This window comes from Mus pahari, chromosome 23, assembly GCF_900095145.1.
Source record: "Mus pahari chromosome 23, PAHARI_EIJ_v1.1, whole genome shotgun sequence".
Classification (NCBI taxonomy): Eukaryota; Metazoa; Chordata; class Mammalia; order Rodentia; family Muridae; genus Mus; species Mus pahari.
Genome location: NC_034612.1, coordinates 4,026,031 through 4,040,372, shown reverse-complemented (window position 1 = coordinate 4,040,372; position 14,342 = coordinate 4,026,031). Strand labels below are relative to the sequence as shown.

Here is a 14,342-nt window from a genome sequence, read left to right as displayed (position 1 = left end):
CCTGGAACTCACTCTGTAGACCAGGCTGGCCTCGAACTCAGAAATCCGCCTGCCTCTGCCTCCCAAGTGCTGGGATTAAAGGCGTGCACCACCATGCCCGGCTTGTCTAAAATTTTTAACTCAGTATTTCTAGACCGTGATTGATAGGAAGCAAACCCACAAGGAAGGGGAGGCTGCTGAACTGACCAGACATTTGCCTACCCACTGGACTGGGAGTTCCTGGAACATATAAGTTGTTCTTCCCAAACACAACTATGGCCTTTTTTGTTCTCAGGGGTAAGCTTCATACACGGAGTGTGCACGATCCTTATGGACCAGATTAATCTACCCAGAGAAAGTAACACACCTGGTGGTGGTGGCACACGCCTTTAATCCCAGCGCTTGGGAGGCAGAGGCAGGCAGATTTCTGAGTTCGAGGCCAGCCTGGTCTTCAGAGTGAGTTCAAGGCTAGACAGAGAAACCTTGTCTCGAAAAAAACAAACAAACAAAAAAAAAGTAACACAGAAGGAGGCAATGATGCTGCCGGCAATGGGCAATGATGCATGCATGTCGCAAAGAGGAGACACAGCTTGGCTACAAGCTACACAGAGTGACTGCTTGCCCATTTTAAGGTGCATCCATTTACAGGAACGTTTGGACCCAGTTCAAGCATGGTGCACAGAGCAAGGCTTGGCAAGTCACAGCTAGTTGATACTCCAGGTGTTTCAGTCCGCGCCCTGTCCCACTACTGAGGACTTCTAGTCAGAGGTGCCACGGGCTTCCCAGAAACCAGCGAGTGAAGTTTTTTTTTTTATGTGATCAGTGTTCTTCTCTTGATTGTTTTCAATTATTTAAAAGCATAAGAACCACCGCTCTCTGGACAGATAAACACCGATAAACTCATAATTTGCAGAGCCAATTTGGGAAAAAAAAAAAAAAAAAAAGACAGGCTGAAGAGATGACTCAGCAGTTAAGAGCACTGGCTCCTAACCTGGCCCTGAGTTCAATTCCCGGCAACCACATGTTGGCTCACAACCGTCTGTAATGAGATATGATGCCCTCTTCTGGCACGCAGGTGTATATGCAGATAGAGCATTCATATACATAAAATATGAATCTTTTTTTAAAAAAGACTAAAAGCAGGTTACAATAAATATGGTTCAATTTTATAAATTAAACATCTGCACTGAAAACAAGATTTGTCAAGTATCAGCTGTTGACCCAGGTGGAATTATATCTTTACTCCTCTTTATGTTTATCTATAATTTCCTGAGTTTGTTCATTTTGGGGCGGGGGTGCTTTACATGTGTGTGGGTTTTCCTATATAGCCCAAGCTGGCCTCTGACTCAATCCTCCTGCCTCAGAAGTGCTAGGATTATAAATGTATACTGCACTCCCTTATCTGAACTAAGTTCTCAGCAGCGAATACAGCATCCCTTTGGTGAGTGGTTTAAAGTACAATAAAATGAAGGAGAAAAGGAAAAGAAACAGTGGGGTACGTGAGGCTAGAAGCTCTGCCCAATCAATTCGCTCAGAAAGTGACCTCAAATATAAAGCCTGCTCGGGGTGTCCGGGTTTTCCCAAGGCTTCAGCCTAAGAAAGTGTTGCCTCCCACAAACATTAAGTTATTTTCTCAAGGCCAAAGTGATAAAGATGGAGGAAAGAGGGGTGCGTCCCAGGGAACAACCTTGAGGCACCTGTGTGGTGGACAGAGCTCTACAAACATTAGTCACTATGTGCCCACCTAGGCCGCGAGTTTGAGCGGTGGGCAATGGCCAAGCTAAGCTTGCATCTCTTGGGGCGGAAGGAGAAAGGTGGGGTGCTAAGGGGCAGACAGTAGACCTGGACCGGGAAGGGTGTGTAAGTTTGCAAAAGCAAGTTATTAAAATCGCGGTCTTACTTACTTTCCTGCGAGCTCAGGGAAACAGACCTTGCATTTGGCCGGGCTCATGTTGCCCAGCCCACCGGGCCAATCCCAGCCGGGTGGGGGATGTGTAGTTTGCACCCCCTAATCACGGGAAGCGAGCAAGCCCGGCTCCCAAGGCACAGCAGGGTCGCCAGCTCGCCACCAGAGGCGGAGGCGTCCTCGGGGAGGGGCCCTGGCCGCCGCTTGTGACAGCTGTGGGTCGTGGGACAGCGAGCCTCTCCAGCCATCCCGAACTGTTTCCTACTCATGGAAACCCAAGCCAAGGACCGCCTGGCCACGCCCTTCCCAGGCCACGCCTCTCACCGGGCACCCAGACCCCACCCATGCTCTGATACTCTAGCCACGCCCCATGGGCCAAACCTTCCATCCTGCTCCCAGCCACGCCAAGTCACGCCCCCAGGCGCTTGTCCCGCCCAGGCCCTGCCTCCTCCGGGGCTGTCCCTGCGCCATACTTCTGCCCCTGACCTTGAGTTTAGGGCTCAAGGATGTATCTCCTATCCCTCCCCAGAGACCCCCGAGAGGTGGCGGTTGTGGGTTCCTCAGCCCTCTGCACTGCCGTCCAGACTTTAGACACGCGTAGTAGGGATCGATCCCGAGGAAAATAATGAAAACTTTACAGAAGAGGGAGGTCGCTTGGAGCCTCTTAGCACCCTTCCAACAAGCACTTGACCTTTTAAGTTACATTTATTTGTTTATTTGTTTGTTTATTTATTTATGGGCGGGGAGTGGCCCTTCCTCAGCAAGTGTGGAGATAAAGAAGCCGATTTGTGGGAATCTGTGCTCACCTTCCACAAAATGGGTCCTGGGGATTGAACTCTGGTTATCAGGATTGGTGGCAAGCACTTTTACCCTCGGGGCCACCTTGTTGCCCGCCAGGACCCCTGTTACGCATCAACAGAACGTGGACGCGCGGGGGCCCCCCCCCCCCCGTCTCATCCCCACCGCTCCTTAGCAGCACAGCACAGATGAGGAAGGCGTGGGCCAGAGATGGACGTTAGTTAATCACTGGGACAGGACTGTACTTAAGTAGGATCTGAAGATCATCCAAACGAGCATCGCAATGAGCCCTTGGGGGAGGAGCTGGGAGTGCGGCTTAGTGGTCGCGTACCTGTGCCCTGAGCTCCACGCCCGGGGTCTCCCTCTAGGGGGCACTAAGCACCTTGCCTCCACCACTGGGACCCTTGTCCGAGGTTAGATGTGTTAGACCGGTTAGTGTGTTAGACACTTAAAGGAAAGTAAAATGGGTGAGCAAAATTCTCGTTTGGGATTTTCTAGAAGGTTCCCTCTATGGTTTTAACTTCGCCTCCTCAAGAAAAGGAGGGAAAGAAGGAGGGAAGTTTCACACCAGTACCCAAAAGTATCCATCCTCCCTTCGACCCAGTTTAAAGTAACCACACCAAGCACGGGGAAATGGAGATACACAAAACGGCCCTCCCTGCCCAGCTCAGGATCCTGCAGAAGAGCCCAGCTCTGCAGCTTCCTGGCAGCCAGAGAGGTTTTTATCTCTAAACTCCCAACACTCCCTCAACGTTCTGCGGACAGCTTGAAAGGCGCGCCTGCAACTTTCACCGGGGCTTCTGGGGACAGCGGCTCACACAGCCGGACGGGAGGTCAAGCAGCAGCGGCGGCAAACTTGATATGGATTTGCCTGAATTCTTTTTGGCAGGAGAAAGCAAGTTGAGGTACAGAGAGAGATTTGATCTCAGCATTGTAATGGTATGTTGACAGCCCGGACTCTCGGTTTGGCTGGTTAGTGACACTTTACAACCGTGATCGTCTGCCTCAGCCCCCCCCCCCCCAACGCTAAAGTTGAAGAGAGGCAGGCAGATGCAGCACATCCCAGTGGTCCTGTGTGTACTCCTCCATGCCACCAAGGTCATCAGAAACACGCAGGTCTGAGAAGTCACTGGGGTCAAATTCTTTTTTGGTTTTTCCGCAGCTACCCAGGCAAAGCCTTGCATTTGGGCTAACCTCTTGCCTCAGCTGTCCTAGTAGGTGTATAACTCTGGCTGTCCTAGACATCACTTTGTGGACCAGGCTGGCCTAGAACTCAGAAATCAGCCTGCCTCCGCCTGCTGGAGTGCTGGGATTAAAGGCGTGCACCACCATGTCCGGTTTATAAATAATTCTTTAAAAAATAATTCGAAAAAAAAAAGGGGGATGAAAGAGTACTACACACCCTGGTGTTTTGCTCTGCCTTGTGCAAACACCAATGGCTGTGCCCCCCACCCCTCCACCCAAACAGAATCTCATGTAGCTGAGGCTGGCCTCGAACACCTGACCTTCCTGCCTCAGCCTCCCAAAGTGCTGGGATTATAGGCATGAGTCACCTTCCCCAAATAGCTGTGCTTTTGATGGAAGTAGCTCAAAAGGGGCTGTGGCTCTGCCTCCTTTTTTTTTTTTTTTTTGGTTTTTCGAGACAGGGTTTCTCTGTGTAGCCCCGGCTGCCTAGAGCTCACTTTGTAGACCAGGCTGGCCTCAAACTCAGAAATCCGCCTGCCTCGGCCTCCCGAGTGCTGGGATTAAAGGTGTGCGCCACCACGCCCGGCCTGCCCTGCCTCATTTTTAAGCCTTTCTCTTGGCCAAAGAGCAGCTAAATTTAACTTTTGGGTATTACAGAGGTAAAATCTTGGTCAGTGACAAGACACAGGCAGGTCGGCAAGGACCAGATGGCAAGTGGCTGGCTGTGGGGTGGAAAGCTGTGGATTGACAATCTTGGCCTGTCCTTACCCTGCAGTGTGACCTGGATTGAATCTCTTCGCTGCACCTTCTGATCTACAGAACCATTGCACAACTGGCTGTCACCAAAAGAAAACTCTGGTTCAGCTGGTAGTGTCTGCCCAGCACACAGGAAGCCCAGGCGCAGTCTCCAGCGCTGTGTAAACTGCTTATGGAGACATGAGCCTGTGACCCCAGCTCTTGGGAGACAGAAGCAAGGAGGTCAGGAGGTCAATCAAGGTCATCCTCGGCCAGCCTGAGTTCAATCCTTCGGGCTCACAAGGTGGGAGAAGTGACTCCAGAATGTTGGCCTCTGATCTCCACACACACTCTGTGACACACTCACATACATGCACACACACACACTCAGTACAACCATATATATATATAGTTCACATACCACATACACACACATGACCACATACTACATACAGTCACATATGCTAGCACATATAACAATCACACTAAAACACCCACACTGCACATAGAACCACACACATTCCACCATACACACAGTCATACACACACACACACACACACACACACACACACACACACAGAGTACAACTGTGAAATCCCAGCATTTTCTGTGCCCATGTGTGCTAAGGACTGCTTCTGCACAGGACACAGGCACACGGTCCTCTCTGTGAACTCCCAGGGCCCAGTGTGCTTTGGGCCTTGGAACATGGTTTCTAGGAAAGGCAAAGCTGTCCTCTTCCTCATCACACGGATGTTTGTGCAGCGGGATGAGAGGGCCTGCAGGTAAGGGGGCTCACACCAGTGAAGAACACTCCGTCTCGTAGCACTGCAGTGTTGTGATCCTGAACCAGTCCTGTCCCGCTCTGTCCACCCCACAGCATGGAGCCAACACCATGGTGTATCCATGAACAAGGGCAGCAGCAGCTTTGAGCCTGGGCATCTTACACCAGACCCACTGTACCTGAAGCATAGGGATGGGTCCTCCTGCATCCGTTTTCGAGTTGCATGTCAAGAGACTGTTTTGCCACGCCCTGTGATGTGCTCATTGACTGTTTCTGTGAGTTGTGTGAGAATTTCAGCCATCAAGGACCAACCAAATCCAGGGAAGGGCCAAAGAGAATCAATATCCACCAACCTATCTATTCCTCTACCCATCCATTTATCCATCCTTCCATCTGCTCATCCATCTGTCCATCCATCTAGTGACCCATTCATCTGTCCATCTATTAACCTACATCTGTCCATCTCTCTTTCATCCATCTATCTAACCACTTGTTCATTCATCTATCTACCATCCATCCACCCACCCATCCATCCATCCATTCATCCACTATCCATCCATCCTCCCACCCATCTATCCATCCATCCATCCATCCATCCACCTACTCATATGTCTATCCGTCTATTCATTGATCCACCAACAATGCATCCCTCGATTTCCATGTTTGTCTAAGTATTTACCATGCCCCCTGAATGCAGATTTTTGTCTGAAGAGGGTACACATTGCTGGTTTTATCCATGCATCTGGCCAATATTCAAAGCCTACCTACCTTCAGCCAGCGCATGGTGGTGAGGAAAGACAGACCCTGCACTCAGGGACTTGCTTCCTAGCACAGGAGAGAGGCGATACAGGAGGAACCAGATAAGGACATAAAAGGCAGAGCTAAGAGTTATGAGAGCCACAGAGCATACTGTACAGAAGCTAGCAGCTGGATTCTTTAAAGCTGGGTCAGGGTCAGGGAGCCCTGGATGGCCGGACTCCTTACAAAGTGAAAAGAAGGCTGGTCCTTCCTCTATATAGCAAGTTATTCTGAGATATTAACAGACAGCCAAGCCAAAGCACAGGCCATTGAAAGTGCAAGTCCCAAACCAGGCACAGTGGTCATGCATGCCTTTAATCCAAGTACTCGAGAGGCAGAAGCAGAGGCAGAGGCAGAGGCAGGCAGACTTCTGAGTTTAAGGCCAGCATGCTCTGCAGAGCAAGTCCCAGGACAGCCAGGGAAAAAGAGAAACCCTATCTCAAAAAAAAAAAAAAAAAAAAAGAGGAGGAAGAGGAGGAAGAGGAGGAAGAGGAGGAAGAGGAAGAGAACACGCAGTCTTGCTGCAGAACCGTCAGGCCTGGTGGGAACAAAGAAACCTTTAGTGTGGAAGGAACAAAGAGCCAGGAAGAAGAGGGCTTTGGATTTGCAAGGGGAGGGCAGGCAGGAAGGACAGGAGCGGGGCCCAGCAGGAAGAAGGCCATGAGGGTGGAGGCTGCAAGCAGAGCTGCAGGACTTGATCAGAAACCACTGAGGGACCACAGAGCCCCAGGCACAGCCATCTCTGCCACAGCTCTGTCCTAAGGTCAGAGTCCTGGACAGACAGCAAGGCCATCTCCTGGGCCACCACAATCTGTCTTTGAAATGGGAAAAAACCCCAAGCGCTCAGCTAAATCTCTCGTCTGGAATTTCTTTCTCCTTGAGATTTTAGGGGACTAGCTAGCAGCTGCTGTGGTGTGCGTATATCCCACCCACCCCATGCCTGGCTGAAGTTCTTGTGCTGGAGAATTCATAGGCAGAATTCATATCTGGAGATGGGGCCTTGGGGAATTAGAGTCGGATGAGGTCATGAGGATTCAGTCCCCCACCCCATGATGGCATTAATCGCTGTATTAGGATTCTGTGCGAGGCCCTCGCCGGATGGGTGACAGGGCCTGCTCTGCTCTTGGAATGCCCAGAATCAAGTGAACCTCATCTATTCTTTCCTATTACTCAGCCTCAGGTATTTTGTTATAGTAAAAACAAACAAAAAACAGACTGAGACAGCAACCAAACAGGAAAAATGAGAAGAAAGGGGGCCTCCTGGATTCTGCTGACACAGGCTTGTTCACACATCTGTCTTCTATGGGCAAGCTTCATGCCCTCCCTACTCCAGCTTGCCACAAGTGGCTGGCCAGCCGAATGCCTGGCCCACACTGTTGTTATATAAAATATCTAGAGGTGGTCTCCAGGCTCCCCCAGACCAAACCCAAACGGAATCTCTCAGGCCAAGCGCCATATAATCATATCAGGGATGGGACAATCTTCAAGAAATTCACAGTACCAACCAGCTGGGGCAGCGTGCTAAGGATGCACTCTCCGGCTCTCTGGTGTTGTTGTTGTTGTTGTTGTTGTTGTTTTGATATAGGACCTCCCTGACTCGCTCAATGTGTAGCCCAGGCTGTCCTGGAACTCACTCTGTAGGCCAGGCTAGCCTTAAAACACACAGAGATCTGTCTGCCTCTGCCTCAGAAACTACAAAGGTCAACAGAGCACAGGCATGGTCCTTTCTGACACAGTTCTGTCATAAAGGATTAAACGGTGTCAGCGCCAGCATGCCCAGCTAGACGACATCAGATGCTGGGAGCCAAACTCGGGTCTTCAGTTAGAGCAGTACACACTCAATGACTAAGCCCCCCCCTCTCTCTACAGCTGGTGTTTTAAACAAAGCCTAACTGTGTGATTCTTTTTTTTTTTTTTTTTTTTTTTAGGTTTTTCGCGACAGGGTTTCTCTGTATAGCCCTGGCTGTCCTGGAACTCACTTTGTAGACCAGACTGGCCTCGAACTCAGAAATCCGCCTGCCTCTGCAGTGCTGGGATTAAAGGCATGCACCACCATGTCCAGCTGTGCTTCATTTTCTTGCTAACTACTTTGGAAATATTAATTCCTTGAATCTGAATCCTCACAACCTTTGAGATTCAGGAAACAACAACAACAACAATGTTACAACTTTGTCAAGCCTGCCTTCTTGGTAAATCAATTCACACAGTTAGAGCCTCCTTCACCACTAGGTTTAGACTCACACTGATATGATAACCACTAGCTACTACTCAGGGTTGTTTACATTTTATATAACTAGAATTTTTTTTCTTTTTTTTTTGGATTTTCGAGACAGGGTTTCTCTGTATAGCCCTGCACGCCCGGCTCGGAAGGAAGGAAGGAAGGAAGGAAGGAAGGAAGGAAGGAAGGAAGGAAGGAAGGAAGGAAGGAAGGAAGAGAGGCTGGAAAGTGATTCCCCTGGGAAATCGCATGCCACAAAAGCATAAGGACCCCGAGTCTGGATTCCTCAAAGCCAGATGTGACAGTAGGCATCTGTGACTCGGCTCTGGGAAGACAGAGGAAGCAGGGCTCCCAGGGGTTTGCCGGACAGTCAGCTTACTGAAGCAGGGAGCGGCAGGCTCAGTGAGAGACCCTGCCTCAAAATAAGGCAAAGGACAATGACACAGCTCAGCAAAGCGCAAAGTCCTGAGCTCCACCCTCAGAATTGACTGTAGAGTTGTCCTCTGACCTCCACACCTGCACTGTTGCATGGGCATGCTCCCATGCGCATGCGCGCGCGCACACACAGAGCTGCACCTGCAGTGACTGCACAACTTTTGGTTTTTAACGATACAGTAAGTGACAGAAGTTGAGTTTCTGCTGTCTAGGCACCAGTGGGGGTTAGTTTGAATGAGGGAAGGAAGGAACTGCTAGCTCATTAGGAGGCAGGGAGAGCTCCCTCCAGTGATCACCTGGGGTTTTTTAAGTGGTAACTTGTCACCCACAAGATCATCTTCCCCAGCTTGGCTGAGGGCTCTAGAAAGCCACTTTCCTGGCATGGGACCCTGTGCACTCAACAGGTGCACACAGCAGGTGCAAAAGCAGGTGCATACAGAGGGGAACACAGCAGGTACACAATCAGCAATTCTGAAAGGAGCGAACAGGAAGCAAAGAAGTCAGGCTTTGCCTTCTGCTCTTCAACAGGGCTACCCCTTCAACGTGGCTTCTAATGCACATGCGTTAGAAGGTCGGAGGGAGGAGCCGAGGAAGGAGGCCAATCCCGCTGCAAAATCAGAGATACCAATCTTACTCCTAACACATACTCCCAGTATGAAGAGAAGGTCCATTACCTCATAGTAGGCGCGTGAGACTCAGGATCACTTGTGTTCAACGCAGCCTCCTGGTACAGAGTGCCCAGGCTAGCCCTGCTGCTCTTACGGGAGCAATTCTGGAAAGAGCTGGCACTAGGGTCCTCATCAGAGGAGTTGTCATCCAGGGAGCCCAGGATAAAGCTGGTCATCAGCTGCCTCTTGATGTGTGCCTGCTTCTTGTCCTCTCTGGAGGGGGATACTGTCCTCTGGCTCGGAGTCTTGGCTGGGAAGGACAACCCATTGGCATCTGGGACCTCTGAGCCCGGGGAGGCTGTCCAGTTGGTTTGGAGTTCTGGGGAGGGCCAGGTGTCACTGGAAGGCAGTGGGTTCCTCGGAGGCTTCTGGTATGAGCTTGGCAGGGAGTTCCTCTGCTGACCGGCATCTCGGGAACCTCTGTAAGACAGACAGCCGCTGTGGTCGCCATGTTCCTGCAGCTGCTCCTCGGACGGCTCCGAGGTTGAAAGGGGCTCCTCGCTTGAAAGGAGGCTCGCTTCCACCTTCCTGTTGGTGAGCGGCTTCGAGTCTGTCATCTTCCCCCAGATTTTTAGCCAGGAAAAGGTCAGGCAGGAGAAAACCAGGCAAGTCAGAAAGAGAAGCAAGACCATTCAGGCAACCTGTCAAGGGAAGAGAGAGTTTACAGTTACGATCAACAGACTTCTCTCCTAACACAGCGCGTGGGGCAAGGCTATTGGGGTCCCTTGTACTGGAGGAAGTACAATGAGCAGAGACGGGGTTCTCCTCTGACCTCAGCGCTTCCCGTGCCTGTGGCCCAGGGCATATGTGTGCATATGCTGTGGTTTGAATGTGTGCTCCCAGAGTTCATCTGTGATCGTCAATGAGACAGTGCTACAGGGAGCAATCAGGAAAATCATGGCGGTGGGAAAGGTCTGCTGTCACAGGGTGGGTCTCTTGTTCTCTTCCCCATCTGTCTCCTCCACAGGATGAGGCACCAAAGATTCTCATTAAACACAAGCTTTTCAACCTTGGCCTTCCCAGATTCAAACCAGGAATGAAGGCTAGATGCTCTTGGGGCTGGAGAAATGGCTCAGCAGCTAAGAGCACTGGCTGTTCTTGCAGAAGACCTGGCCCACATGACACCTCACAACCAGCTCTTATTCTAGTTTCAGGTGAAAAAAAAAAAATAGACATATCTGTTTCTTTTTTTGTAATTTATTTGTTTTTATTTTATGTCAATCTGGTGTTTTGTCTACATGCATATCTGTGTGAGGGTATCTGATCCCCTGGAACTGGAGTTACAGACAGTTGTGAGCTGCCATGTGGGCGCTGGGAATTGAACCTGGGTCCTCTTCAAAAACAGCCTGTGCTCTTAACCTCTGAGCCATCTTAAGGACACAGTCTCAGATGTCTTAAGATCACACACCAATGCATGCTTAACATAAGTCACACAAGAAAGAACTAAAGAAGGCACTGTTAAGGACTTTGTTCTAGAAACATCATATGGTACATCAAAATTCAAGTATTCTTTAAGGTCCAGCAACACTCAGGAGGCAGAAGCAGATGGATCCCTGAGAGTACCAGGACAACCAGGGATCCATACTAAGACCCTGTTTCAAAACAACAACAAAAAGTATCTTTTTCGAGACAGGGTTTCTCTGTGTAGCCCTGGCTGTCCTGGAACTCACTCTGTAGACCAGGCTGGCCTGGAACACAGAAATCCGCCTGCCTCTGCCTCCCGAGTGCTGGGATTAAAGGCGTGTGCCACCACGCCTGGCTGACTTGTTCTATTTTTCAAGGATTTATTTATTTTATGTCTATGAGAATTTTGCCTGCATGTATGCATGCCCATCCGTGTTCCTGGTGCCCTTGGAGGTCAAAAGAGAGCATCAGATGTCCTAGAGCTACGGATAGTTGTGAGCCATCATACAGGTACTGGGAATTGAACCTGGGTCCTCTGCAAGAGCAGCCAGTGCTCTTAGCCACTGAGCTGTCTCTCCAGCCCCTGCTAATTTGTTCATTACATGAGTGGATTATATTCTTTTTTTGTGTGTGTGTGGTTTTTCGAGACAGGGTTTCTCTGTATAGCCCTGGATGTCCTGGAACTCACTTTGTAGACCAGGCTGGCCTCGAACTCAGAAATCGAGTGGATTATATTCTATGTAAATTACTTATATTCTATGTAATGACTTACGCATTATATAAATGACTTGTATGCTATACAAACAAATGGCTTGTGTGCTATGTAAATGATTAAAATGCTTGTAAATTACTTACATGCTGTGTAAATGACTTATGTGCTGTGTAAATGACTTGTATGCTATATAAATGATTTGCATATTATGTAAATGGCTTGCATGCTATGCTAATCAGTTGTATGCTGTGTAAATTATTTGCATGCTATATAAATGATTTTAGCTATGATGCCAGTTTCTCTGTAGTGCTGAAAACATTTGGAAGAAATTGACTCTGCACGGCACACGGACTTTTCTATCATTCTCCTGCAAACCACGCAGCCGAATGGCTCTCTGCCTAGCATTTACATCGGACCAGGGACTATAAATCACCCAGAGAGTCAAGCGTGCACAGGCTCTATGTAGGTGTGAGGAAAACACATGTTGTAGGCAGGGATTTTGGTATCTGTCAATGTTCTTGGAATCAAGCACCCAGGGAGATGAGTATCTCTGCTGTGGCTGGCTCCCGTCTCCTCCTTCCGGGTCTCTGCTGTCCTGGAAGCCTAGAGGAAGCATCCTGGACCCAGGTAAGTACACCTGATCTGGGCGGTCATAACTAGAAAGGACACTCAACAAAACCTCGGGCTCTGGAGAACCAGCGCGTACTGAGGGCTGAGCAAGGGGTGGGGGGAAGGGGGGACATCGATGTTCCTTCTGCACTTCCTCTCACAGCTCTGCCCTCTGGTGAGCAGATAATTACTGTCTGAAGGAAATATCCTAAATAATAATTAAAAAAACAAAAAACGGGGGCGGAGGTGGCGAGGTGGCTCAGCGGGTAAGAACACCAACTGCTCTTCCAAAGGTCCTGAATTCAAATCCCAGCAACCACATGGTGGCTCACAACCACCTGTAATGAGATCTGACGCCCTCTTTTGGTGTGTCTGAAGACAGCCAGGGAGATGACTCAGCGAGTAACTATGCTAGTAAACTGCTGATCCGTGTTCAATCCCTAGAATCCAAATGAAAGGCTGAATGTGGTGACTCACGTCTGTAAGCTCAGCGCTCCTACAGACAGTGAGATGGGAGGAGAGAGGGGAGCGTCATTCAGAAATGTGTGGGTGCAGCGACCCAGCGGAAGAAATAAGAGCGACACTGCCTCAAAAACAAAAACCACAGGTGGAAAGAGCCAACACCTGGGAGACCAGATCTTTGGGGTTCAGACTCCATCTTTGAGAACCTGACCTAAGGTTGAACTTGAGTTAACTAACAGGCCGGTACCTAGCACCAGTTTCCAGGTTATTCCCCAACCAATCTGCACCTCCAGGTTACAAGCCCGCCCCAATACTTCGCTTCCTAACAACCACCAATCAGGAGAAAGAAAGCAGAAGTTAAGTTTAGGGTTCGGCTTCCAACACCAGCCAATTACGTTAAACACCATAATGGCCCTCCAATCAGATGTGTGCCAGGCTAGATACCTGCATCTTGCCTCCATAAACGCTTGTCTGAAACTGGGCTTGAGGCTCCCATTCTGTGTCAGGGTTGCCACAGGGCCCAAGCTGGAGCTTGAACCGTGAGACCCTAATGCGATTGCATGGGAATCGGCTCCTTGGTGCTCTTTGGGGGCTCATGAACGCTTCCTGGCACAACACACCCATCAACTTTGTCCTTCGATCTCCATATACATGCCTTGTACACATGTTGTTGGGTCCCGCCCGCCTCCACTGGCAACTCCGTCTAAGCATTGTATTGCGCCCCTTACAGACACGCTAAGAGTTGCTTCCCTGGACATCCCAGAACACAGAGTCCTCAGACCGCCCACTGTCAACGCCCACTCGTCACCCGGACCAACCACAACCACCAATGTCGTCACGCCTACTCGATTGGACCCGCCTTGTGGACACAGCTCCGCTGAGGATCGGACCGAGGGCCATTGGGACATTGCACCATTGGGACTGAGACACACTCAGCAGAGACAATGGGACATGCGGGAGAGGGTTGGGTTCTCCCACGTGTAATTAATAAATAGTATTCTTTCTTGTAGCTCATCTCTAATTTCAGGAAGTTTAGCTCTGCAGTGCGAACCCACCCCAAAGTGTTTTCTGCCCATGCAGACGCGCCGGTGTGCGCGTGACGCAGAAACTTACACATGTGAGCACACACACACCTCAAATGATTAAATTTTTTAAAAAGTCATAACCTGAATGTGTCATCTCAACATCTGGAAACCAAATCTTCCTGCCTGGGTGTTAGCTGAGCTGCAGGGTGCTCGCCTGGCTAGTGTGAGGGCTTGGGCTACCCCAAGCATTTGTAAAGAAGAAATAAATGAACCAGTGCCGTCGTGCGCATGTCAGAAACTCTGCAAAGTTCGTATGCACGGCTCTGGTAGATCCCTGAGGTGTGTGTCTAAGCGGCATTTCCCTTGTGATTTCAACAAAATGTTCTTTAGAGAAATGGGAAGAGTTCTCAAGGTTTCCTGGAAATGTTTGAGCCATGTGCAGACCTCATGTTGGCTTGGCAGTTACATCCCTCAGCCGCTGCCACAGGACTAGTTCTGGGTACGGCGGAGACTCAAGCTTTATTTTCTTTTAAGGTCATCAAGTTTCTTTTTTAAAGAAAAGCAAATCAAGGGTGACTCAATGTCAAGTGACAGGTCACATTCCTGGCACAAAGGATAAACCACAC

The 14,342-nt window shown here is 49.7% G+C and overlaps 1 protein-coding gene across 6 annotated transcripts in view; it reads right to left on the bottom strand.

The window, feature by feature from the left end:
* The window catches only part of Acacb (acetyl-CoA carboxylase beta), a 106,193-nt gene that overhangs the window by 77,438 nt on the left and 14,413 nt on the right, over positions 1-14,342 (bottom strand). For 5 of the 6 annotated variants that reach the window (XM_029533563.1, XM_021186638.2, XM_029533565.1 and 2 more), the window contains exon 2: positions 9,511-10,145. In XM_029533563.1, coding sequence (XP_029389423.1) covers positions 9,511-10,136 — 626 coding nt within the window. In that variant the 5' untranslated portion in view covers positions 10,137-10,145. Of the gene's footprint in view, positions 1-1,883; positions 2,146-9,510; positions 10,146-14,342 lie in introns of those variants that run through there. The other variant, XM_029533567.1, reaches the window with a different exon arrangement.